This window comes from Neltuma alba, unplaced genomic scaffold (genome assembly GCF_004799145.2).
Source record: "Neltuma alba isolate B1F8T4 unplaced genomic scaffold, ASM479914v2 tig00004400_pilon, whole genome shotgun sequence".
Classification (NCBI taxonomy): domain Eukaryota; kingdom Viridiplantae; phylum Streptophyta; class Magnoliopsida; order Fabales; family Fabaceae; genus Neltuma; species Neltuma alba.
The window spans coordinates 1-26,200 of NW_021633691.1; the positions used below are offsets into that span (position 1 = coordinate 1).

Sequence of the window (26,200 nt, forward strand, 5' to 3'; positions counted from 1 at the left end):
TATAAGGATTTATATTTAAAATTAAAGAGTATTTCCATTATTTCAACTCCCAATCATGGTCTTCCCAAATGCACATGTCTTTTTGATAAAATAACAATGATTGTGATGAAGTGACCATTTACACCCTGACACCGTTATTTCCTTCTTTATTTATTTATTTTACATTTTGGGTTTATGAAAAAAGTTAGAACAGATTAAACTACTCGCATTAGGAGTAGGCGTAGGAACAGTTAAATGAATGAAAGGTCGAAGTTTCAATATGGGCAGAGACCAAGCAAAAAATGACGATCGAGAGAGAGAGAGAGAGAGTAACAAATAGTAACAGATTAAAAAAAAAATAGCGATATGGATTGAAAATCGCGTCACCATCAATCTTGCTATAAAAACAACCCCTTTATCCCTCGCTCTCTCACACACCTTTACCCCTGCCTAGCCGGACCACCTCCTTGTTCTTCCTTAACAGAGCTCTCTGCTTCCATCCTCGGAGCAGAGAGAGATCTGTTATTTCTTTTTCCCGCCATCCTTCTAAATCCCATTTTCTTTCCTTCGCTTCAATCTTCGTTCAGCAAAATACAAACTAAACTAGCCCCGTTCTCTCCATCTCGTCTCAGTGATCCCTTGTCGCTGCCATTAATCTTCCTTCACCGCCTCTGCTAAAATGGAAGAAGCTCAGACCAAAATTCTGATACCTGTGTCGGTCCAGGATGACGTCGCGGGACAGATCAAGATGATATGGGATGTGATCAAAGAGCCATTGTTGGTTCCGCTTCTGAATGTGGGAGTGTGCCTTTGCTTGGCAATGGCGCTCATGCTCTTCATCGAGAGGGTTTATATGGGCATCGTCATCGTCCTCGTCAAGCTTTTCTGGAAAAAACCAGAACAGCGTTACAGATACGAGCCGTTCCAGGACGACGAGGAAGCCGGCACCTCCCATTACCCTGCGGTTCTCATTCAAATCCCTATGTACAATGAAAAAGAGGTCCGTCTCATTTCTCTGATTCCTCTCTGTTTTTGTTTTGTTTGTTTCTCACATCCTGCCATTTACTGATTTACGTCGCTGTACACGGATTTTTGCGAAAGAGAATCCTTCGAGTTTTGCAACTTTGAAGATTGATGTTTGTGTCCTGCATTGGCCGGTTTCTGGGCTCAGGTTTACAAGGTGTCCATAGGAGCTGCTTGCGGACTCTCATGGCCTTCGGACCGTCTCGTGATCCAAGTCCTCGACGACTCAACAGACCCCGCAATTAAGGTAAGGGTGACAAAAAAATTGAGCCAGACACGCCCTTAATCTCAATCTATATTCTATCACCTGCATTTCGGTGCTTATCATAATAGCTTCTTCTCATTTACGCTACATTTTTCCAGTCTAGAATATAGGTTCAGGTCCCGAGAAAACAAAATAAATTTTCACAAATGCTAAGAAAATTGAGAGTAGCAAAAATCATTTCGTACATTGAATTGTTTCGCATATAAATCTTATATATATACAAACATATATATGAACTAACAAAGAAGGGATTTGCATTGGATGGCAGCAAATGGTGGAGCGAGAATGCCAGAGATGGGCAAGCAAAGGGATCAACATAACGTATCAAATAAGAGAGAACAGAACGGGGTACAAAGCTGGTGCTCTGAAAGAAGGCCTGAAACGAGGCTACGTGAAACATTGCGAATACGTGGCCATTTTCGATGCAGATTTCCGGCCGGAGCCCGATTTTCTGAGGCGAGCCATCCCCTTCTTAGAGGGCAATCCCGACATTGCTCTCGTTCAAGCTCGCTGGAGATTCGGTAATCAACTCCCCTTCCTTCAGCTAAAACTAAACCACACTAATTGTGTCGGTGACATATTACTATATCGCCGGTTTTCCCACGATTCTAATTTAAACAAATTATTTTGGGTCTTTCCTTTAATTTTGCTTTTAATCGAGGCTGAGGGGCCCACGAAATTAACCCCATCAATCACGGGTGGGACTGACTCTTGCTTTTATTAGTTTTTTTCGCCGACAATTTTTGCTTCTTTCAGTTCTAATGCTAATTTTTGGAGCTGTTCCTTGCTAAACACTTTAACTTGATGGCACTCCAACTTAACAATGCTCCCTGTTGGGTCGGAATGACTTAATTGCCTCCGCCCTGTTATGGAGAGACACGGTCTCAGTCATGTAGCGAGCAAAACGGCGACGGTTGTTGAGGTCATTTTGACATTAGAAAATTTGGAGGAAAAAAAAAACAAAAATCAGGGATAATGGAGGGGCGGGGGTAAAACGGGGATTGCAATGAGTCAGCCACCAAATCCTGCGCACCGAGTGGCCACGTGGCTTTGGTGTAAATTTATTAGTCTTGGGGATAACAACGGAATCAGCATGATAATAAGGAAAGTACAGCACTGTGGGCAGTGGCATGTGCCTCTGAGGGCGGACCTCCCACTGATTTGCCGACACTTCACCCGTCCCTCATGCATCTCTCACGTGGCATTTTATAGTTTGACTCACGTGACGACAAAAATTAATTCCGCCTTTTGGGTTGCATTTCTCCCGCCAAGCCTTTCCCTTTTTCTGCGTTTTCTTAATACTCCTGCATAATTTTACCTCTTCTTTAAACACTCAATCTTTATTAATACACCGCCCTTTTTCTATCGTAGTACTATCTGTTTAATTTAATATAATTTTATTTTGATGCTCTTTTTTCTTTTTAAATCATCGGAGGTTTCAATTTGTAGTCATTGGAGTGGTGCGTGCATGCATTAGGATTCCAATTGTATCGAGAACAGGAAAGAAAAAGTTTTAACATATTCCGCATGGAAGCTATCATAAATCGAAGTGATGACTGTGTTCTTTTCTTTTTTTTTGGAACAGTGAATGCGGATGAATGCATGTTGACGAGAATGCAAGAGATGTCTTTGGATTACCATTTCACAGTGGAGCAAGAAGTTGGATCAGCCACTCATGCTTTCTTTGGTTTCAACGGTAATTGCATTCATTTAACTAACGTTAGTCTTCATCATCTAGAGCTTATACCTTACCGATGATACAATCGTTGTTGCGCGTATCCTAAATGCAGGCACGGCAGGTGTTTGGAGAATTGCCGCTATTAATGAAGCAGGAGGATGGAAAGACAGAACCACAGTGGAGGATATGGATCTTGCTGTCCGTGCCAGTCTCAGGGGCTGGAAGTTTGTTTATCTTGGAGATCTTCAGGTACTCTTCTCGCACATGAATTCTATTAATGCAGCTTCTATATCACTTTTAACTAATAATGGTTATCTTTTATGTGAAAACACTTGCTGTAGGTGAAAAGTGAGCTTCCCAGTACTTTGAGAGCCTTCCGATTCCAACAGCACAGATGGTCTTGTGGTCCTGCTAATCTGTTCCGCAAAATGGTGATGGAGATTGTAAGGAACAAGGTTAGCCCTTCACAATCATACATTACAAAAAGGAAATTACATGATTCTCCTCTTGAGTTGAATATGCAATGATCGAATAAACATTCATCGAAGTGGTGAAACTGTTATCTTTTTTTTTTTTGATAGCAGGTGAAACTGTTATCTTGTCACGCCTGCTTTAGTGAATTTTTATTAGGATATTGAACATTCATTGGTACATTATGTTACCTTGTGTTTTTTGTCCCCTATACTACTGAGATTGAAAGGGGGAAAAACGTCTTTGTTACTGGCGAAGAACAGGTGAGAAATGAAATTTGCTGACATTTTTTCCCTTCTGGGCGAACTTTTTTTCGCAGAATGTAAGATTTTGGAAGAAAGTGTATGTTATATACAGCTTCTTCTTTGTGCGGAAGATCATCGCCCACATGGTCACCTTCTTCTTTTACTGTGTGGTGATTCCCCTCACAATATTGGTCCCAGAGGTGCAGGTTCCTCTATGGGGAGCTGTCTATATTCCCTGCATCATCACCATCCTTAATTCAGTAGGAACTCCGAGGTCTGATAAGTTTCTTCTTGTCATGTTATATTTGTGTGGTCTGACTTTTCACTATAAGTGTAATGTTTTGAAAACCATCTGGAACATTGGCAGGTCCATTCACCTATTGTTCTACTGGATCCTTTTTGAGAATGTCATGTCTCTACATCGTACAAAGGCAACCTTTATAGGACTCCTGGAAGCTGGAAGAGTCAATGAGTGGGTTGTCACTGAGAAACTTGGAGATTCTGTCAATGCCAAGAATAACAAGACAAATGTCACCAAAGCACCCAAAAAGCCTGCATTTAAATTTGGAGAAAGGTCAGTTCTCTTTGCAAAACACCTAGTTACACACCCACACACACACACACACACACCGAGATACAATGATGGTTAGTATTCTATTTATTCGTCCTTGGCCTTATAATTTCAAGCTCTTCGTCTCTCTGCTGTCATTTCACGTGTCCATGTCGTTGCTTCCGTGATTAGTTTCTTGGAGGTGTGGATCTGGCTAAAATTACTGCTGGCATAAATAAATTCCATTATCATTATCACACTTGCATTATGAAGGAGATAGGTTCGATAGTGTCAGGCCATGACTAAACAAATAATTTAATGATTGCGGGGAATAAGAAGTGTGGCACTCTGGCCATTGAGTGGCTTGGTTATTTATTTTAACTTTGTTTCAGCGTAGCAGATAAGATTCTTTGAATATTAGGTGGATTATTAAATATAGACAGCGAAGTACTTGGAGATTCTTGTTTCCCCAAAACTTTCTTTTATGGTTGCCAATAGGCAATGCTCATCCTTCGGCTGAACATTTACTGTCACTTGCACATGATAGAAGATTTGGAGAACCCCAAATTAAAATTAGTATTTGATTTATATATTAATATAGAAACAATATTAAAAGAAGGAAACCAAGACGAGAATCTGTTTTCTGTTGCTTTGTCATTTGATTGACTGTGCCCTGTTGTTAAACTTGAACAGACTAAATTTATTGGAGCTGGGATTTGCGGCCTTCCTCTTCTTCTGCGGATGCTATGATTATGTGAATGGAAAGCACAACTACTTCATATACCTCTTCCTGCAGACCATAACCTTCTCTATAGTAGGATTTGGCTATGTTGGCACAATTGTTTAAAGCTCTTGGAGCCTACATCTGAAGTTAGTTAGGTTTCCCCTGTACTGTGTCCATATCTTTCTAGTTCTTCAGAATACGTAGAAGGGGCTGATTAGTTTCTTCGAGCAACGCATCAGGAATGGATGATCATCAGCTAATTCATTTTCAAGATGGGAAAGAGAAGTTCTTCCCATAGTCCCAAAGATTCAGACAGATCAAAGGCAGAGAGGATTTCTGTCACAATAAAATATCCATAACACAAGCTGGTATAAGGACAAGGATGAAGATCTACGAAAATGTGATTCTCCATTACAGTGCTAGGCAACAGGTAGTTGGTGTTGTTAATTGTCAGCATAGGTTGTTTTTGAGAGATTTTGTAGTTTTGTATGGGCCTTGTCTTTGTTAGTTTCCCCTAGTTTGAACCCAATTATCTGGTGGGGTTGAAAAGTGCACATTGTAATTTATGTTATTTTTCATTTCTCAAGGAACGAATCGAATCTTATTTGTCGTTCATTTATGTAATCAACTGCTGCTCCTGTTACAGTTGTACTTGTGGCAAGTGACATAAATGAATGAAAGCTTGTCAATAATATATTCTTCTTCCGTGCCTCTCCAATATCAAAAATAATCTTCCAGAGCCTCAGTTCACGGCTACGATCCAGTGTTATGATTCTCCGCAAACACACGCATCCATACCTTCACTCTTTTGATTTCATTATTCAAGCCTTTCCACATGACAAACAATTGCAATTTTTAATTGCTCAAAGGGATCTATTTTTTCTGTGAGTTTAAAATTCCTTCATTGGTGAAAGCATCTTTCTTTCTCCCTGAGTTTGAAATTTCTTCATAGGTAAAAGCATAGGATGCCATCTTTTAGTTTTTGTTTGTTCATAATTCATAGCTTAGCAAGCGGCAATAAAATAAAAACTTGAGGTAAGAGGTCACATGCAGACACGCATATGCCGTTTGTTCTTCTGTCAGAACCAATGTGCCAAACATAACCTGTTAATTACAACCAGCCAGTATTGAGAAGCCCATTGTTTGTTTGCAAAACAAAAGGGTTCCATTACAAATCCTTCATTAGCTGTGATACACAACCCCGTTTCTTGATTTTGACAGCAGAGTACGCTTTAGGGTAACATCATCAATCATCACTAATATATAAAAGCCAGAAAGCTTTCATGCCTAGTCCCCTGATCATATGTAACCTGACATGGCAAAAATCATGATTTGTCATCTGGGTTTGTTGCTTCTACCAAAAGCGACATTATCTGTGTGACCTTTCCTCAGTGCTTTTTTTTTTTTTTAAATGCGTTACTGTCTTATTTTATGAGCAGAGAAGAATGTGGATGCACATGCAATCATAATCCTTCATTATAGTTTTTTAATATTCCTCCAATCCTAAATATAAGACTCATTTTGTAATATAAATTATATTATAAATTATAAAATAGGTCTTACATTTAAGACCGGAGGAGTTAATTTTATTAAACTTTATGCCAATCATTGTCCTGTCTATGTATTGCAAACTTCCAAGGTAAGCTTAATCCCAATCTTTTCCTAAAGAAAATGTCAATGAAGGAACAATAACCATTCTTTTTACACGATAAAAACCCATTAACTTTGCTGAGAAAGGTTTTCAACGTCTGTTATGGCTCACATATTATTATACTAGATGAGTAAATTTCAATCATATGATCAAGTGGCATTAAAAAAAAAGACAGAAAATTGTAATTTGGTATAAGGTGAAAATAATAGTAATTGCTTTCTTCTATAAAGAGACAAGGCTAATTTCAGCATCATAGCTGTTTAAGATTCGAAAAAAAGCAAGCTCGAAAGGGAATCATAAGCGATAATGTAAGAAGAGCACATAATGCTGTAAAAAAATGTGAAAGGAAATATTTTTTTATATATAAACTTGATCTATTTCTAAAGATATAAACACTTCAAAAATGAATCTCCCTCTAAAGCATAAGGAACTATCTGCTTTGCCTAAAAATTATTTCTTGCCAGAAAAACAGCAGCCAAGGCAACTTACAAAACGAGCAAATATCATTGCTGAAATGTGGCAGCAAGACCATAATGCAAATAATTTTCTTCTGATTTTACCCTTTTCCTGTGTTTGGGCAGAGGTTTGGCAGAGTATTTATTAAGGGAGCCAGAGTTGTAACATGGACACATAAATGCAATGTGTGTGTACTTGTGCTTATATAGTGAGGACAGCATTCTAGTTAACAATATTGTTTCCAGAAAGAGAGAAGATATGGGGACATCAAGCCTCACAAAAGAAAAAAGGCCTTTGGTAAAACGCACTTCGCATAGTAATATTAATGAATAATTAATTCAAGGGTATGAAGAAGTTGTCTTTTTCATATTTGTTTGATCTTGTTTTCCGATTTACCGAAATTGGATCTGGCGAGCTGGCTATGTGTCGGCTATGGAAACACCGCAAAGTTTTCTCTGCCAACTTGTAATTCTGAAGCAGTACCATCAAATAATTAAGTCTGCATGTAGCTTTCCCCCAGACAAAGTCTATCAAACATTTAATATTCAGCAATAGTAGTCCCTTTTTCTGTAATATTACTTCCTCTTCAACCTACCTCTTGCTGTTGAATAATAAGAATTCAAGAGCGTTGTAATTTCCCTTTTTCCATTGGTTTCTTTTTCTTTTTCTTTTTTGGGTTGTGGGGGGGGGGTGTGCACAAGGTAACTAGCTTTAAAATTCTTATAGATCAGGAGCATCGCCAGCGTTTGTAGTCCAACGGTTAGGATAATTGCCTTCCAAGCAATAGACCCGGGTTCGACTCCCGGCAAACGCAATTTTTAAACTTTTTAGCTTTTAAATTTTTCCCTCCAAAAATGACAAAATACAAGAATATTGCTGGCTGTGGGGTTCGAACCCACGCGCACTTATGTGCAGAAGATCTTAAGTCTTCCCCCTTAACCTCTCGGGCAAACCAGCCGTGAGTGCTTTTTGGCCTAACTCGAATGTTGTAGAAGCCAGTAAGAAATCGTACTCCAACACACGAAACAAGGAAGAATCATGGTCCCGTCTGAGATGGCAGCGAGTTACTAGAATTGAGCAATGGGAGGGAGAGGTAAGAGTAAGGGCATACTGATAAACCTACTGCTGGAGATATCAACAATAGGGACAAAGGATATTTGCAGGCAAGAAAAGTAGCAGAAGCTACCTCCATGGAAAGCGGGACATGTATGCTAATCCCTTTTTGGTTGTTCTGGTTTGTCCTCAGCCCTTCCTACACTTATTCAGAGTTTACGTTTTCATCATAAGCCATTTTCCAATTTTACCTAAAATATCCATAAGTTGAGTTTGAGTTTTAACAGGTTGTTCTTCAAATATTAACAAGTTGTAATTCAGATTTTGATAAAGTTCTTTAAGTGATCTTTGAATACTAGTATTTTGTCAATTACATATTAATAGGTTAGAATTAAAGTTGACAAGTTGTACAGAAGACCTCTTAGTGTGATTGAATTTGCCCAGCGTAGCACTAGAATGTGGGTTTGATCTGTCCCCATCATAGTGTATTAGGTGACAATTCGTTGTTTCGATTGTATTTCTTAAGATAAATAGTTGTGTGTGTGTGTGTGTCAACGAGCCTAATATCAAAAGATTTTGTTGGTTCAATGGTTACAAATATCTCAACGAACCTAAAAATTCTTTAGGACATTTCAGTACTTGAATTATTGAAGTTAGGACCTGTTTGGGTGACTCCCAAAACTATGGTTTGGGAGGCAAAACTATGGTTTGGGTGGAATGTCACCTAAACAGCATCAATTTTAATGTCATAATCTAAAATCATGGTTTGGGCCGAAACCATAGTTTTGGAATCCAAAACCATGGTTTTAGGAGAAGTGAATCCATTCTGCTTCTGGCTCAAATTAGAGAGTATGATTGTGTCAGTTATGGTAGATCTCAACAATAATATGACTTTAACATCCCTCAATTAATTTTTTATAAACATATTAATCTTAATTATGTTGGTAAAAAATATATTATTAACAATTTTATTCCTTCAAATTAAAATATATGATAAAATCTATCTTTTATATAATTATCATATTAACTTATGTCTTTTTTAGTAATTTGTATGTATAAAAAGTGCTTTTGATAACAACTATCCAAACACTCTCACTTTTCAGAATCACTCTTTCACAAAATCTATTCTTCACAAAATTTATTCTCCCCAAAATCTATTCTCCAGAAACTATTTTCCAAACCGTGATTTGATTTCATCCAAACACCACTGAATTTCACACAGGGATGTAGGGCTTGTTTGGATTGCAGTTTGGAACTGTAGTTGTGTCTTGGAATCTGTAAAACTGAGGTTACAAATTGAGTTGGACCAAAACTGTTGTTTGCATGTGTTAACTTTTCTAACCAACTTCTAACTTTCAATCTCAGTTGGACTCAACAGAGAAAAATATGACTTTTCAAACCGCAGTTTCAAACGGTGATTATTAAAAATGAACATCCCAGATTTACCCTCACATTTTTTCCTCTACCTCATCTCCTTCGTTAGCATAATAAGCTTTTATTCAGACCAAATGAATTTTAACTTATATTCATATTTGTCCATTATGTATATTTAATTAATTATCTACAATGTGTTTTCAAATTTTTCTTTGTAAGAAATATTTGTATTTTGTAATTTTACAAATAAACTATTTATATTTTATCATAATAATTTTATGTATTTTTTAAACTATTATTACATTAAAAACATAAAATTTCAAACATTACTATTCAATAAAGTTCATGCTCTTTTCAGTCATTTTATAACTAAATTAACTTTTTTATTAATTATCTAAACAACTTTTAACTTTTTCAACTGACTTTTTAAAAACACTTATCCAAACATACCCTAATTGATTTTTACTCTAACTTCAATTATAAAAGTCAGTTGAAATTTTACCCCAACGCTAATCCAAACATATCCGTAGACTTTTCAGCATTCTATAGGTTTTTAACCGAATTAAGTGCTTGTGGGTGTTGATGAAATCTTTAACCGAATTAAGTGCTTGTGGGTGTTGATGAAATTTTTCCTTGTTCTCGGCTATGAACGTTTCGGAATCAATTATACGCTGCCGGCGGAGAGCCAGATGCGACTGAAACAGTCGTGGCAAGAGAAAATCTTTTTTTTGTTTTTCAAAACTTCGAAAATCCATGCGATTCCAGCATAATTTGGCATAATATGAGCTCTTTCTAAAGAGACAGATCGGCCTCTTTTGGTTATAATATCCACCGACACGTTCAGGTTTATCCTTAACCTTGATAATCAAATTATATCATAGGCTTCACGGATACTTATTCCAGCAGCAATTATCGCAAGCCTGAAACTATCTGCAATTATCTCAAATCTGAAACAGCTGTAGTTATAAACACCTGACTGAAGAAAAAGTAAAATATCAATCTTAGGTTTGGAAGTCCACCAAATTAAACCCGTAAAACAAAATGGTTGTACAACAAAATATTAACTCAGAACTCTTAAGCACCAAGGCATAAAGACAGGCTTGTAAACAGGCTCTCAGCAACGCCAAACAAAACTTTGAAGCGGGTCTAACTGTCTCTCAGAAACGTCAACCTAAACTTCCTAAAAGGTTTACTATGGCAAAATGCGGAATAACGTCTTTAGGATGCTCATGATAATGCATCAGGGAAAAAATGCGACATGAATCAGTTGGTACTCGCTATCACTGACCACCATGCTTTGCCTTTTTATGTTGTTGAAGACCACCTTCAGAGTTGAAAGTCCTACACAAAGCACAGCAAAAATTAGAACTAATCTATCACCCAAAAAACAAAAATAGAACTAATCAAGAAAACATACTTGCTGCAAGATTTGCAGGACAATTGTCCACCAGACTTAGGCTCCTTGGCTTCACTGTTAGGAGTCTTTCCTCCCTTCTTCATTGGGTGAGGAGTAGCGGTATGACCACCTTTCTTAGCATCTTCAATTGTATAATAGAAAAACATGATATCACATTAAATAAAATGATTCAAACTAGCATTTATAAGCCATCCAGAGAGAGAAAACCAAGGGATAATTAGAAACACCCGGGGCACAAAATTAAATAGGAGCCTTACCATTCTTTTCAGGAGTACCAGATTTAGCTTTCTTGGCAGAAACTGGAGTTTTTGATGCAGAATCATTGGGCCTCTTCTTACTCAGATCCACCTTTTGAACATAAAATTATAATCTTCCAGCATGCTTTATTGTATCCAAACACAATGCTCAAAACAAAGTGGGCGTTACAAGTATAATTACACTACACTAACCTTCTTGGGAGTCTCCTCCTCATCTTCATCATCATCACTCTCCTCATCACTATCACTATCAGCTTCCATCATATCCTATGATGATCAAAATAGGCAAACGTCAAGAAATCCCCAGCAAGAATAATCAGGACACAACTTTAAATTTTAAAAAAATGAACACCAGAAAGAATAATCAGGACACAAATTGGAACACCACAAGCAGTGCCAACCAAGTCCCTGCCATGTAAGCTTATAGAAAGCATGGAACATGTGCCCAAACACAGAGTACGAGTTAAACCCACACTACTTAAATTACCTCATCAGAACTTCCATCCTCACCATCTTCATCAGATTCATCATCCTCATCATCTTCAGAATCGTCATCTTCGTTCTTTGGCTCAACCTTGCCCTGCTTTTTGGAATCATTAGCACTGGCATCGCTTTTCTTGGATGCGGCAAGCTTAGCTAGGCCAGACTTAGCATCAAGTTTTCCTGAAAGAAAACGGCAATTAGTCACCATGATGAATAGAATAGAGCAGCAAACAATTTCAGATTTGAAGCAAGCAACAAGCACCATTATCTTTTGTTATCACTGGGAGTTCTGCGTCCTCATCACTATCTGTCCATGTCAAAAAAACGAACATGTTTGAGCAGCCAACTTAATAAGTTACTATAAAAATAATAACTAAAAAGAATTCAACAAAGTAACGCTGCTCACCAGATAAGTTGTCAAAGTCATCACCCGTGCTACCACAAGCACAAACGTATGTCAAGGAAAAATGACAGAAGTTATAGTACTTGCACGTCAAGCCATTAATATATTAGAAAAACCTTCCTTGTAATCATCATCAGGAAAAAATGAACCACGGGTTGAAAATAGAAATCTAACTTTGATAGCCCTTAAGTAGGATGGCTGTTGACCGCCTAATAATCATAATGTAGAGGCGCAGAAGAGTTCGGCAGCAAGAAAATACCAAATGAAATGAACGAACATGGTCGAGGTCCATGAAATTTGGAATGCTAAAATATCAAGATATTGCTCCATGAAAATTAATATAAATTAAAAAATTAAAAAATTAAAAAAACAAGAAAGTGATGAGTGGTAAAGGATATTCTTCATCAGGAAGTTCAGCTTTATATCCACAGAAAAAGACGCTCACATTTTTCGAATTGTGGGATAGCTCAAACTCCTTTTCCAAAACCAAGTCAAAAGATATCTGGGGGAAACTATCCTTTGAAAGCGTTCCCAAAACAAACTTCTGGTCATCAAATTTTAAGTAAAGAACCACAGGTTCAGCCCCCTTATCTTTCTTCGTCTCACCAAGAGCAGCCTACAAGATCGATAGCACGTCAGGAGGTCTCATCGAAGACCAATAATGTCTAATCGATTTACAACAAAGTGTTAACCTGAGAAAGATGGATGTAGGCATCGAAATCTTGAGGATCAACTTTAACAGGCTCCCCAGCCTTAACCTCAACACCTGTATTTCACAGAAGTTAGGTGACGATAAAACAGCGCTCCACCAATAAAGAAAACCCATATTCGACCAACAGAAACATGCCATGTAGACCCAGAATAATGAAATGACTAGCCAATAGTCATGAACGGATGATAAACTGTCGCTTTTAGACACCACTATAAGTATAAGCGTCTTGTTCTCACATCAAACCAGGAGCAACTGGCTTTCAGACAGGTAAAACGTTTCACACAAACATCAACCACAGCTAGACGTGCACGAGATATATTAGCATATCATTAAATAAAACACGGCAACGGACCAATAGAATGAATGAGAACCGATATAAATGAAATGCAAGGAAACGAAGGAAATAAATGAAGCCAGAGCATATAAATAAATAAGAGACGAAAAGAGAGGCAATAAAAGAGAGTAATACCCCAGAACTCCATTAGCAGAACAGCGAAGGAAGCACAACGAGCAAAGGGAGCTGTAAAGAAGGGTTTTGGGGGGAAAGGGAGCTGGAAGACCAGGAGCGGACGACGAAATGGAAGTCGGGGGCTTTTATAACCGTATTGCCGCCTACTAGGGTTTTAGAGCGCCCTCCTTTTATTTGTTCCGCACCACATCAGGAGGGGAAAAAAAAAAAACTATTTTCCCTCTCTCTTCTCTTTTTTATTTTTTAATTAACGATACTAGCCGTTGCCCTCCGTAATTTGCCAGTTCCGTTATTGGGCCTTAGTGACCTTTTGCATGGAAAAGGAGGGCCTGAGCCCAGTCCATTTCAAAGTTTCAGGTAGGCATTTCTCTAGCGTTCACGCAAAACGCTGACCTTCCCCGAACAAAAGTAGGCTGGCGAGTGGCGATACCCATTGCTTAATTGGGTCTTTCGTTTATTTTAACATATTTCCTTCGTTTTGTTGTTTCGTAGACTATCAGTCTACGTGCCTCGGCACTCAAATCGTCTTGGTTTTTTTTTTTTTTTGTGGTTACAACCATCAAGTCGTCCTGATGTTACCAGTACGTGATATACAAATATGTTTATTTTTTTGTTCTACGTCGTAAACAAAATTTTAAAAATTTAAGCCATACAATTTAAATGACATTTGTAAGCTGTGGATAAAAATTATTGGGTTTAATCTTTTCCCGGCAAAGTATTCAATGCTTGACATCAAAACGTTGAAGTGCAGTTTAACGGGCTCTCCCGCCTAGGGCTAACAATCTACACGCAGCAAGAATTGTGGTTCTCGCATGGGAGAGCACCCAACACATACGTGATGTGCTATTAAGAATAATTTCTGAAGAATAGGTTTTTGAAAAATATATTTTATAAAGAATAGATTTTGTGAAAAAGTAATTCTGATAAAGTGAGAGTATTTGAATAATTGTTATCAGAGGCACTTTTTATATGTGCAAATTACGAAAAAATACATAAGTTAATATGATACTCCTCCGGTCCTTATTATAAGACCCCATTTGACTTTTTATTTGGTCCTAATTATAAGACCCTAATCCATTTTGTCTCTTATATTTATACATTTTTTTCCAAGATAATCCTTCTAATAATGATAGTTTTAGCCAAAATACTTAATTAGCAAGAATATTTTAGGAATGACAACACTTATTTATTATAAATAACCAACTTAACTTACTTCCTTAATCTCCTCAAATAAGTCAATTGGGTCTTATAATTAGGACCGGAGGAGTAATTACATAAAAGATAGATTTTATACTATATTTTAATTTGAAGAAATAAAATTATTAATAATATATTTTTTATCAACATAATTAATAATATATAAGATAATGTAATTAATAAATAATTAATATGTGTGTATATATTTATAAAATATAAGATTAAATGTTTATAAAAAAATAATTAAAGGGTGTTAGAGTCATATTATCATTGAGATTTATTCTAACATGCACAGTCATACTCTACAATTTGAGTCAAAAGTAAAATTGATTTATTTTTTCTAAGACCATCGTTTTGAGTTCAAAACTATGGTTTTGATCTAAAACCATAGTTTGTTAATTTTCCCCCCTGTTTGGCAAATCTAGAACCCAAACTATAGTTTGGATCCTAAAACCGGTTTCTTATGTTACCCAAATAGGCCCTTAGTATGAACAAGCCTGTTTGGCCGAAGAAAAAGGATAAATGGGTCCGGAGATAATATAGCATGCATTCTTGATCACATCACATTTTCTGAAAAAAAATTTAGATAAAAATCAATCATGATTTTAAAAATAATTTTATAATATACATAATAATTATATAAAAAATTTTTATCTCGATTCATATAAAAATAATTTTAAAAAGTGCTACCAAACACCCTGCAAGTTCAGGCATCTAAATGCGTCTCTAAAAGAGACCTATGATGTATATTGGTGAATATTGAGCAACTTCATTGAACAGAACTAGTACAGGACCCCTTTTATGTGTAAGTGGAGAAAAGATACCGTGATGCTCTATCCTTTGCCCCCTAAAGTAATGTTAAACAAGAAGATTAAATAAATCGAATGTTTATTATCAACCTCTTCGCTTACGAGAGATATCTATTCGCATGATTATTTGTTATTTTTCCGAGGCTATTTAATATTGGTACACGTACAAAGTGATCACACAGTGATGAAGATCTTGAACTAAATAGAAAATGAAACAATTAATTAAGAGAAAGATGCTGGCTATCTCCAGCAAGCAGTCACTCTTCCCCAGATAAAAGCGTGATAAAAAACAAATACCTGAAAACTCCATTTTTTTTGGGCCAACTTGAAATTTACTTTTCTCCCCGTTTACAAACCCCAGGACGGAAAATAGAAACTGCATTTCTACACAGTAGGAGAGAAAACAGAGATTAGAAAAAAGAGGGGAAAAAAGCTACTACACAATTGCGCGATTGATGGATTCCAGAACAGAATCTATTGATTTTGGCGTATTAATTGTTTCTAAAATGAAGGCAGATCGTTGAATCCAAGAAGAAAGTGAAAATAACTTGCGCAGGATGATACCCTTCCGATTCAAAATATAACCAAAACTTTGTTGAAGATACTTGGTTTTTTTATAAGATAATATTATTTTTATATAAATATTTAATGGATTTTTTTTCAATTTTATTCTCATATATATTTTTTTGATTTATTTATTACATTATTTTTTATTTTAACTAGTTTTTTATAAACATGAATAGATAAAATTTAATTTATATTTTGAACTAGAAAGAATAGCATGCAAAAGTACCTCTCAAAACTACTCCAACCTTAGAGCCCAACTAAGGGTATGTTTGGATTGACGTTGAGCAAAACTGATTTCTAGCTCAACTGACTTTTGTAACTGAAATTAAAATAAAATTCAATTAGAATATATTTGGATAGGTATTTTTAAAAAGTCAGTTGAAAAAATTAAAAATTGTTTAAATAATTAATAAAAAAGTTAGATTAGTTATAAAATAATTAAAAATGCATAAAATTTATTGAATACTAGTGTTTGAAAGTTTATGTTTTTAGTGTGATAATAATTTTAAAAATACGTAAAATTATTATGATAAAATATAAATAATTTATTTGTGAAATTATAAAATAAAAATATTTGTTACGAAGAAAAATTTGAGAACACATTGTAGATAATTAATTAAATATACATAATGGACAAATATGAATATAAATTAAAATTCATCTGGTCTGAATAAGAGCTTATTATACTAACAAAGGAGATGATGCAAAGGACAAAATATGAAAGTAAATTTGAAATACTTATTTTTAATAATCATCGTTTGAAACTGCAATTTGAAAAGTCAGATTTTTTTTTGTTGAGTTCAACTGAGATTGAAAGCTAGAAATTGGTAGGAAAAATTAACTCAACCAAATAACAGTTTTTATTCAACTCAGTTTACAACTTCAGTTTCACAAATTCAAAAACACAATTGCAGTTTCAAACTACAATCCAAACATGCCCCAAATTTTGCGCCCCTTGGATTGGAACTGAATAACATGACAGAATCTATATGCTTAATTAATAAAGAGTCTACCACAAAATATCATTGTCCAATAGGACGTTTATTATACGAATTCAAGGCACACCCCTGTAATTGGCAGCCTCTATCTCATTTGTGAGACTGTCAGGACATATACGACACATAGGCACGTAATAATTGTTCGTCTGAGTGGCAATCGCAGCATCAAATCAATTTAAAGTAGATCCCAGCAAACCAATTTTGTTCACTCTGTCAGCCTCTCTGGAGCAATATGCAAACGGTGGCGGTGCATTAGCCCCATAGCCACCCGCATCTGCCAGGCTGACGCTGCTACACTTTCGTGGGCAAGAAAGAAGTTCCTAGATCCGAGCTCTATGAGCTTCTCCTCCCTCTGCAAACCTGATCATCATGCCAGATAAATCAAACCATTTCAGTCTCCATTATAACCATAACAAAACAAAAACCGCAGGAAGCCGAATTGACAAGGCTCACTTTCCAAGCTAAACTGCGAATAATGGAGGTCAAAATCGGAGGGATCCGTGGTCGGCACGACCGGCCGGCGGCCTTCCTTCACGTACTGCCGCACCGTCGCCTCCACCAAATCTTTCACCGTCGACTCCGGCGTCAATATGACCTGCACAGGCCCGAGGCTCCCCTGCATCGTCACCTTAAGCAGCAATTTCGGCGGTACTCGCGGCAGATCATCAGGCAGTGTCGCGGTAATTAGACTTCCGTAGGAGAAAAAGTCCGGCACGGTCCTAGGCCGGCCAATTTGGGATGACTTGGCAGACGTCGCGTTCATACCCTGCAGGGACGACAAGTTCTGGCCGTTCCGGCGAGGCATGGTAGGGGCAACAATTGAAATAAAATATGCCGTGGGACAGAAACTCGAGAATCTCCAAAGCGTTGGATTGGATGCGGAGGTTGATGAGAATCAATCGGCGGAATTAACAAATCTGAGGCGAGGGAAGCCAAGAGCTGCACAAGAGCTTCGGCTGAGGGGCTGTGGAGAAGCGGAAGCGACCATAACCAGAAGGGTAAAATCGCAGATGAGCAGATGGAAAGGGAGGGTGGCAGAGTAGGCGAAGAAGATTTTGAGGGAGAAAATAGCGGAGCATCCGGCTTTATAAAACGAGGAAAGGAGTGGGGAGGGGAGATTTTTGTTTGTTTGGGGGCGGGGATTGAGAGTTCACCGGATATAGGCGGTTGCAGATGCCGGTCGTTAGGACGGGTAGGAGGTTATTGGTATGGAGATTTTATAGCGTGGGAGGGAATGGAGAACACGTGTGTGGAAAGGATTGGGGGACATGGAGTAGTTGAAGGGATGATGACATGTGGAGTGTTTGGTGCGGCGCGCTCTTAGAACGTGTCGGAACAAGAGGCTTCGCGACGGGAAGAGGTAGAGAGCGGGGATCCCGTGCATGATGTTACCAGAATCTCCGACCTCACCTCACTCTACAGAAACAGAACCGCCTGGCGTTATTTGTCTCCCGATTGTCTCCCACCCCCGCTTGCCTCTATTATCAAACTGAAAATTTTAATGATATTTTAATCCCGCAAATTAAATAAATTCATCCGCGGATGTCAAAGTCTTAAGGCCGAATAAAGAAATTGAAGCCAAGCCCCCATTGCTGCGATGCTAAGTACTGACTAGAAACGTTAAGATATTGTCCGCGGAGTTGCAAGAAAGCTATGGCTTGGGGCGAATTTTGAAGCATTGGGATGAATTACGATGGAAATAATAAAATATACCAAAAATACCCATGGATCGTGACGCGGATGTTGTGTGCACTTGTCTCCGCCGCCAGTATATTTCTCTAAGGGAAAATTAGGTAGAAGGATCTGAAAAAATTAGTATTTATTAAGAGGGATCTTAAAAATTGTAATTAATTTGAAAGACCAAAAATTAAAATAAAATTTTATAATTACCAAGTTATCCCTTATCAAATCTCTATATTATTTCTAACACCCCCTATCTTAATTTAACGATTAGTTATCAATTGAACTTGATCTCTCTCTGCGTATCTTTTTTTTTTTTATGCACACAGAGTTTCTATCAATAGCAGTTGTCTTCTTGTAAATCCAGAACAAAGTAGACAAATTAAAAAGAACCAACTATTTATTGGACCGTATATGTATTCTGACTATTATTTTCCCTTCTTTAGTTTGTTTGTATCGAATGTTTTCTTATTTCCTTGTGACCTCTATCCCACTATTCAATCTGTGAATAGTAAACATCAGTAATATATTGACACTATTTATATGTATATGTTTCACACCCAATTTTATTACAATATATTGTATGCGAATCTAGATGAATACGAACTAACAATGACGATAAGATGGGTAGCTATTGTCATGGAATTCAGGCAGATATTATAGATGTTTAGTTCATTAATAATACAAGCTCTTGACTGAAGTCAATATTATTATGCAATACATGCATAGATACTCTAGTTTGCATTATGGTAAGCTATTTGATTTGCTCACGGGATGCTGTGCAATAATATATACAGGTTCAAACTGAGTTTTATGGTGATGGAGACAATGTAGAAGACAAGGTTATAAGTAGCTTCAATGGTTGGCATCGCTCATAGGACATAGGCTTTGTTAAGGTGAACTTTTAGCTTTTTAATGTTTTCTTAGTTGCCTGATTTACTTGATATTAACCACATATCTTTGAAACCTATAACCTTTGAGCATCAGTTTGATGTCATAATATTTGGTTCAAGTGTTCAACTTTCCTTAATAATGCAATGATATTGTTCAAATTTCCTTATTAAGTTAATGAGGATTTATAATTACTTAAACTTTAATTATTTAGCATCTTGGTTTGCTAATATTTGATTAAAAGCATCCAATATAATGACTTCTTGGATGAATATAAAAGTATGTATTTGTAGATTCATTCAATCAGAACTATACATACATATGAACACAATCACGCTATCCATACAAAACTTCTTAGATGAATAAAAATACAGTTCTTTCTATTAACCAAAATATGAAAATCAGGTAAATACTACGGCTTCGTAACCTAAGCTTTACTAATAATTTTTCCAACCACATCAGAATAAAAGCCAAAATCGCAGTGACGCAAGTTGGAAACTTCTCCAGCCATATCGAAATGAAAAGCTAGTAAATACTGATATGAATGACTGAAAAATAGGACTATTTTTTTGTTAATTGCTATATTCAGTTTTTAATTTTCAAATGGAGGCAATTTAGTAATTATAAATTTATATTTCAATTGATAATTAACAGTCAAATATTGAGATGGGTGTTGGAGATAATATAGCGATTTGGCCAGGGATAATTTTATAATTGTAAATCATATTTTAATTTTTGGTACTTCAAATTAATTACAATTTTTTAAGATCCCTCTTAATAAATACTAATTTTTTTAGGTCATTCTCCTTAATGTTCCCTTTCTTTAACTTCCCAGCTGGCCGTGATAAAAAAGAATTATACGTTAGTTTATGTATGTATTAATAGACAAAGAAAGATAAGAGGGAAAATTGACAGGCTATATGTTAGAACAAGAAATCAAGGTAGGGGAGAGCCGCCCTCCACCTGTCGCTCCCTTACTGAATAATTACTGGAAATGAGGTTTGGCAGCAAATGAACTCCGATATCAAACAAGAATGAAAAATCATTCAAAGTGGTGGCAGGTATCTCACTTCCTTCCACCAACGCCGCCCTTCCCTCGTTCAACAGTTAATTACGCCAATAACAAATAAAATCAATGAAAATGACAAGTCACAACTCTGGAACACGTATGGACGAGCCAAGCACGAAAAAACAACTTACGTAAGCGAGCCAAATAAATGGCAACCAAGCGCGACACATGCACCGCTATAGAAAATTGAACTGAAGAGTTTTGGGGGCGCTTTTGTTTGCGGCAATAGGTTGATGTGAGTGTCAAGATGTCGTTATCGTTATATGTCACCGGCGACACTATGTACAGGAAAGATGACTTTATTCTGCCAGGGGCTGCCGAACATGCGAAAGGACCATACCGTTGCCCATATACAGGGAGAATTACACTTACGATCCATATTGAGAGGTGAACTGTTAGCAGGAACCATTTAATTTTGGCACAGGACCAGCTGGTTTTGTCAAAAATAATATAATCTTTACAATTAGAGATGTCCTTCCTGGTAATTATACAGCTTCCCCCCTGCAGGCCTCGTAAGTGTAATTCTCCCCTGGTAATTAGAAAAAAATAATCCTTTCGGAGCTCCCATTGGCCAAAAAATTATCTCAGCTCTAATCTTACATTAAAGTTAAAGGCATTTCCTGAGGTCATCCGCACATGGAAATTAGCTGCATATACTTTGTGCCCTGGATATCATTTTCAGGGTTATCTTTATGCCGTTGTATTTTGGGAGAACGACATGCAAGGACGATTAAAATATGCATATCATCCAGTGGCCTAATATTAATAAATTCCCAACAAATTTAAATGAAATTAAAGGGTTTCAATGGCTCAGTAATCATATAATTTTTTATTAAACCAAAAGTAAATTAGGAATCAAATTTCACCTTAAACATCTATTCCTAAAAAATTTTTAGCCATCGATTTCCGATGATTGGGGGCAGAGGAAGAAGCCTTTTCCGGAAAAGAAGAAGAAGGAGAAGAAGTTTATGTAAATATGCTTCATTTAAGTCTATTCAAACTTTACTGGTATTACGCTGTTATGCGGATGTTTGAGTAGTCATTACATGTCGTTTGCCCTGTATAATTAATTTTATGTCTTCACTGGTATTATATTTCTTTATATGATTTGTTTAATCTAACCTGTATTTGTAAGATAAAAAATTTTCTAATTATATTGTTCTTTTTTTCCCCCTTCACATGCTTTATTCAATCTAACCTGTATTTGTGGGGTAAAATGTTCCATCTATCTTTTTGAGGAAAAATCTATTATTTCATTAATATATGTTGTTTTTTCGTCATATTTTCTTGAAAAGCATCCCCAGACTGCTCAGTTAGCTTTAAATAATGTGATATTCGTCTGATGGTCTCTTGGATGAACTGCACGTGAGTTTAACGGAGTCATATATGGTGTTCACAGTCACACAGAGAGGGCACACTCGCACCACACACTTGAGCCCCTGAATTTGGAGTGTAGTGTATAGATTAATGAAGTAGGCTTTTGGATGTGAGAGAGTCAAACAAAGATGGACGGGATTTGAATGGCTAATATTTTTGAGTGACCTCATCTAGTATCCTAAACAGATTATTTTTCAGGTATGTCAACTGCCTAGATTAATCTGAATTCACTAATTGTAGACATTTTGAAGGGAGGGATAACTGACTAGGAGATTTAATGCTTTTTATACCCAAGCCGGGATCAAACTCTCAACTTTGGTTGAGAGAAGACGAGTCCTTGCCACTCAACCATATGTCCCTAGTTTGAATGGCTAATATCAGTAATGCCCCCATGCATGTGACACGTGTTCGGCCCTGCGGAAGGGGTCGGCAGAGTTTTGTTCTGCAAAGTAACAAGCTCTCTACTACGCAGACAACGAGGACGGCATGAATCACTTTTTTTTTTTTTTTTAATTATACTCGTCCAATAATCAAATCCAACTCTTCTGATTTCGGCCGCACAGCTTTCTGAATGGATACGGTTTCCAATTTCATGGGATACGCATGACCCATATCTGATCCAGTGTACCTTCATTTTTGTAAAATCATAATTCTGATGGAGGGACATAATTGAAGGATTCTCTGGCCAATATATCCCATATTCTTCTGGATTCCCTTGATCGTTGCCTCTGAATATAGCCATTGATGCTGGTAAAAAAAAAAAAGAATATAGCCATTGATAAGAGGAAAGAGATCCTTTCCGCGACGGTGTCAAACCCTTTTCTCTTCTCCTAGCTACAAGTAGGCCATGAAACAGCCGATAACGTTGTAGCCTAATGACAGTAAAAGTTTTCCTGTAAGTGAAAAAGTTGCGATTTTGATGCCACTTGTAACCTCTGCCTTTTTTTTTTTTGGAAAAAAAAGGAGCACAAATCATAAAAATATGTGAAGCAGAGGAGTCCCTTATGAAGAAGAATTTAGGATGTCTGTTTTATTTGACCATTATCATATAAAGGGAAAAGTCAAAAGCTCAGTGTCCCTAGGAAATTAAAAAACCGAAAGGCCGAGGAGTCCAGTGCGTCTTCCCGAGGCAGGCCCCTGCATCCCGTTTCCTTAATTAATTCCCTTCCTCCGTTTCGTCAGATTAGTAGAGCTATGCTCGAGTCTCCAAATAATTATATGTGCCTGTCAATTATCATATCTCTTCAGAACCACAAGGCATCTCTCTCGTCAAATATTTTTCCTGTTTTCTTTTTGCGGAATCAGTAGCTCCATATGCATTGTTCAGTCTAACCTTTTCTTGTAGGGTAAAATGTTCAATCCATGTTTTTGAGGAGCATCTATTATTTCCGCTGACTCGGGACACATTCTTGAATCTGGTCAGGCCCATTAAATGAAGCTTCGGGATATAAAGTAGTAAATGTCACGCGTAAGCCCAACAAAAAATTTTAGCTTATAACTTCATTGTCCAGAGGAAAAATGGACGTGGCTGCCTCACTCAATTGTATGTTAATCAAGGCCGAGCAAATCAAAGTTTGGAGTGGAACCTGGTCTACTTCTAATTACAATGATGACTATTATAATGTTGTTCGCAGCCGTAGAATCTATAATATTCGAATACAAGTACAATTTTAGTGATCAGTAAAATTTTCAATTAATAATTATTTTTAAAGAAAGTAAAAAAATAAAATTCAATCTAAACAGTTTAGAGTGTATACTAGCAATAGCAATAACCAATATTGTCAAACTCACAAGTTTAAACAAACTCATGAGAATGATATAAACTCGGATCGTGAACTTGTAAGTTCACTTTTATTAATAAACTGGTATTAAAAGTATATAATCAAATAATTAATATATAAAAAATAAGGACAATTTCATTTAAATATATTTTAAATTTAAATAATTGAAATTATATCCATCAATGTTCATAATTTATCACATTCAATCAACAAATTTCTATAAAATTTATATATAAAGTCACTAAACATAATCAAATCCAAAAACTTAGCACGTGTTTAAGAGCAAGTTAACACGATTTTGTAAGTTTAAAACGTAAAAACGATAAACTCGGTAAATGAACTATTAAGTTTAATCAAATTTACAGTTATCACGAATTTAAGAGTGAATTGATATGATTTTGTTAACTAGAAATGTAAAAACGTTAAATTCGAAGATTCAACTCACGAGTTTGATAATAGTAACAATAGCTAGCAAGTTGCTAGGACCAATGACCACGTAGACTTGTGTGCATGCACGTAGACCCTACAAATATGGTAACTATTCACTTGTAATTAGAATTTGATCATTTATTTCGTTCATCTATTGTCACTAAAATAGCCGGCAAAAAAAAAAAATCTATTGTCACTAAAATAACTCCTTCTTCTGGTTCCAATCCTCTCTCTCCCCCCACCCCAAAACGATGTTTGGAGATGAGTTGTAAAAGATTTTGTCATCTGTAATGAAGTTGTGACAGCTTCCTGGTCTGGTGTCTGGTTTCGTATTTCGAAATTGTTATAATAAAGCAAAATTTTAAAATTAATATGCGAATTATTAAAACATGCTAATTGTGAAGACATTGTATCTATATATTATAAATCAAGTGATATAATTAATGTTATTTTTTTTCCTAATTCAAGCCTATCAACATATTTGATTTAGCCTGGTTTCGAAGTAAAACATCAGATAAAATAAATTGATATCGCATGAAATACACAAACATTGTGCATTAACACACACACACACACACACGCTGTGAAGAAATTTTTTATTATACTCGTTCTTCGACGTATTTCTTTGATATCTAGTGGTGCTGCTATATACATATATTATCAGCATCCAATTAGTTTAGTTAATATACTATCATAGATGTTGATATATTATATTTAATTTATTACATCGGATTTTTTAAAATTATCTACAAAGGTGTATTTGCTGTGATTTAATGATTAAAATAATTTAATTTTTGGCCAACCAAAATAGTTTATCTATTGATTGCTATGATATATTGATCTCGTATATAGGATATGTGATAAAAGAGGGCTTCTTCTTCTTTTTTTTGGCCACGTGATAAAATAGGGTTGATATCTATAATTCTAGAACATATCAAGATAAGTAGATTTTTCCTATATTACTTATTTACATACAGTCTTTATTATTAATTTGGTTAAGTTCATTTTAAATTTAAAACTTATCCATTTGACAAAATACATTAATATTTATACATTTTTGAGTCCGCAAATCCTCGCTTTATATTATTTGGCCAGAGTATTTATATCAAATTAAAAACGTTCCATTTATGCTTAGGTGTAAATAATTGATAGCTATCATCCTTTTTCTGGATACAAAGAAGATTTGGAATCCTCATTAATGATCGATGAAAATAGTTAACAATAATAATATTTATAACAGTACAATAAAATTCACACAATTGATAGGCATTGCTTCTATTTATAGTTATTTAGAGTAATTTAACCGAGAGTTTCCTGGCACGCCCGTAATGACACTTGAATAAATTTGATCTCGACTAACAAGTACTGGCTTGCAAATTTTAAAAGAAGAAAAAGAAAAGAAAAGAGTAATCTGTGACATAAAGGGTTATGGTTTGAATCTCTACATCCTCAAAATTTTCCCTAGAATGACTTTTAGTGAGATGCATCATGCTTCAATATCGATAAATACTTGTAAAGTACTCATTTTACTTGGGAATCTGATTCTAAACTCATGTTGGCTGTTATATTTATATCTTTTTAAAATTAATTTATCTAACTAATAAGTTTTTTTTTAACCAGCATCTAACTTATAGATAGTTTAATGTTATGCAGAAATATGTTATATCTGTTATGATTAAATAATATATATCACTTAGTTAAATAGCTCTTAATTAAATAATGGGGAGAGTACTTAAATGCTTATCGGGTTTCCTCGGTGGATTATAGATATGCACATGCCCCATTAAATTTATTATCCGTTACCAAGACTGAATAAGAAACTTGTTACCCCAAAAAAAAAAAAAAAAAGACTGAATAATTAAGAAACTTCGGAAAACTAAATACAGAGGGTCTTCCTCGTGGCTGCGCTGTTTTGCTCTCACGTTCCGAGACTGCTGGGCAGCAGAACGGTTGTTCCCTTCGGCCCTCACCGCCCATAAACTTCCTCCACCCCCTGCATCGCCTGAAGACAGAAGCCGACCGGTGAGAATAATCCCAAACCTTCAATATTAAATCTTCCTCCTTCCCTTCTACTATATATCTCTCTCTCTTTTTTTATTTCCAAGAACAAGTATTATCTCAGCAGTTCATTGCCTGTTTGATTGTCTGTTGAAAAGGTGATCTCTTAGTTTCGATACTCTGTTTTTCCTGAA

The 26,200-nt window shown here is 36.1% G+C and overlaps 3 protein-coding genes, 1 long non-coding RNA gene and 2 other non-coding genes across 6 annotated transcripts; 3 read left to right on the plus strand and 3 right to left on the minus strand.

The window, feature by feature from the left end:
• Positions 1 to 554: 554 nt before the first annotated feature.
• LOC114744603 (glucomannan 4-beta-mannosyltransferase 2) lies at positions 555 to 5,646 on the plus strand. Its single transcript, XM_028932770.1, has 9 exons — positions 555 to 979; positions 1,151 to 1,249; positions 1,536 to 1,788; positions 2,853 to 2,963; positions 3,058 to 3,194; positions 3,287 to 3,400; positions 3,736 to 3,935; positions 4,029 to 4,235; positions 4,905 to 5,646. The coding sequence occupies exons 1-9, from the start codon at positions 659 to 661 to the stop codon at positions 5,056 to 5,058; spliced, it is 1,596 nt and encodes a 531-aa protein (XP_028788603.1). The 5' UTR covers positions 555 to 658; the 3' UTR covers positions 5,059 to 5,646.
• On the plus strand, positions 3,436 to 3,592 carry LOC114744604 (uncharacterized). The gene is made up of 2 exons (XR_003740117.1): positions 3,436 to 3,495; positions 3,530 to 3,592. It is a non-coding gene; the product is annotated as an uncharacterized LOC114744604 (long non-coding RNA).
• Positions 5,647 to 7,784: 2,138 nt separating the features above from the next.
• Positions 7,785 to 7,856, plus strand: TRNAG-UCC (transfer RNA glycine (anticodon UCC)). Its single transcript has one exon. It is a non-coding gene; the product is annotated as a tRNA-Gly (tRNA).
• Positions 7,857 to 7,916: 60 nt separating this feature from the next.
• On the minus strand, positions 7,917 to 7,999 carry TRNAL-UAA (transfer RNA leucine (anticodon UAA)). The gene has a single exon. It is a non-coding gene; the product is annotated as a tRNA-Leu (tRNA).
• Positions 8,000 to 10,321: 2,322 nt separating this feature from the next.
• Positions 10,322 to 13,294, minus strand: LOC114744600 (histone deacetylase HDT1-like). The gene is made up of 10 exons (XM_028932766.1): positions 13,211 to 13,294; positions 12,722 to 12,795; positions 12,428 to 12,645; positions 12,033 to 12,058; positions 11,889 to 11,933; positions 11,631 to 11,806; positions 11,336 to 11,410; positions 11,144 to 11,234; positions 10,887 to 11,007; positions 10,322 to 10,810 (listed from the first exon to the last, which is right to left on the minus strand). The coding sequence occupies exons 1-10, from the start codon at positions 13,221 to 13,223 to the stop codon at positions 10,750 to 10,752; spliced, it is 900 nt and encodes a 299-aa protein (XP_028788599.1). The 5' UTR covers positions 13,224 to 13,294; the 3' UTR covers positions 10,322 to 10,749.
• A 3,346-nt stretch (positions 13,295 to 16,640) lies between these two features.
• On the minus strand, positions 16,641 to 17,749 carry LOC114744602 (uncharacterized). Its single transcript, XM_028932769.1, has 2 exons — positions 17,235 to 17,749; positions 16,641 to 17,141 (listed from the first exon to the last, which is right to left on the minus strand). Exons 1-2 carry the CDS (start codon positions 17,584 to 17,586, stop codon positions 16,987 to 16,989), a joined length of 507 nt encoding a protein of 168 aa, XP_028788602.1. The 5' UTR covers positions 17,587 to 17,749; the 3' UTR covers positions 16,641 to 16,986.
• Positions 17,750 to 26,200: the final 8,451 nt, after the last annotated feature.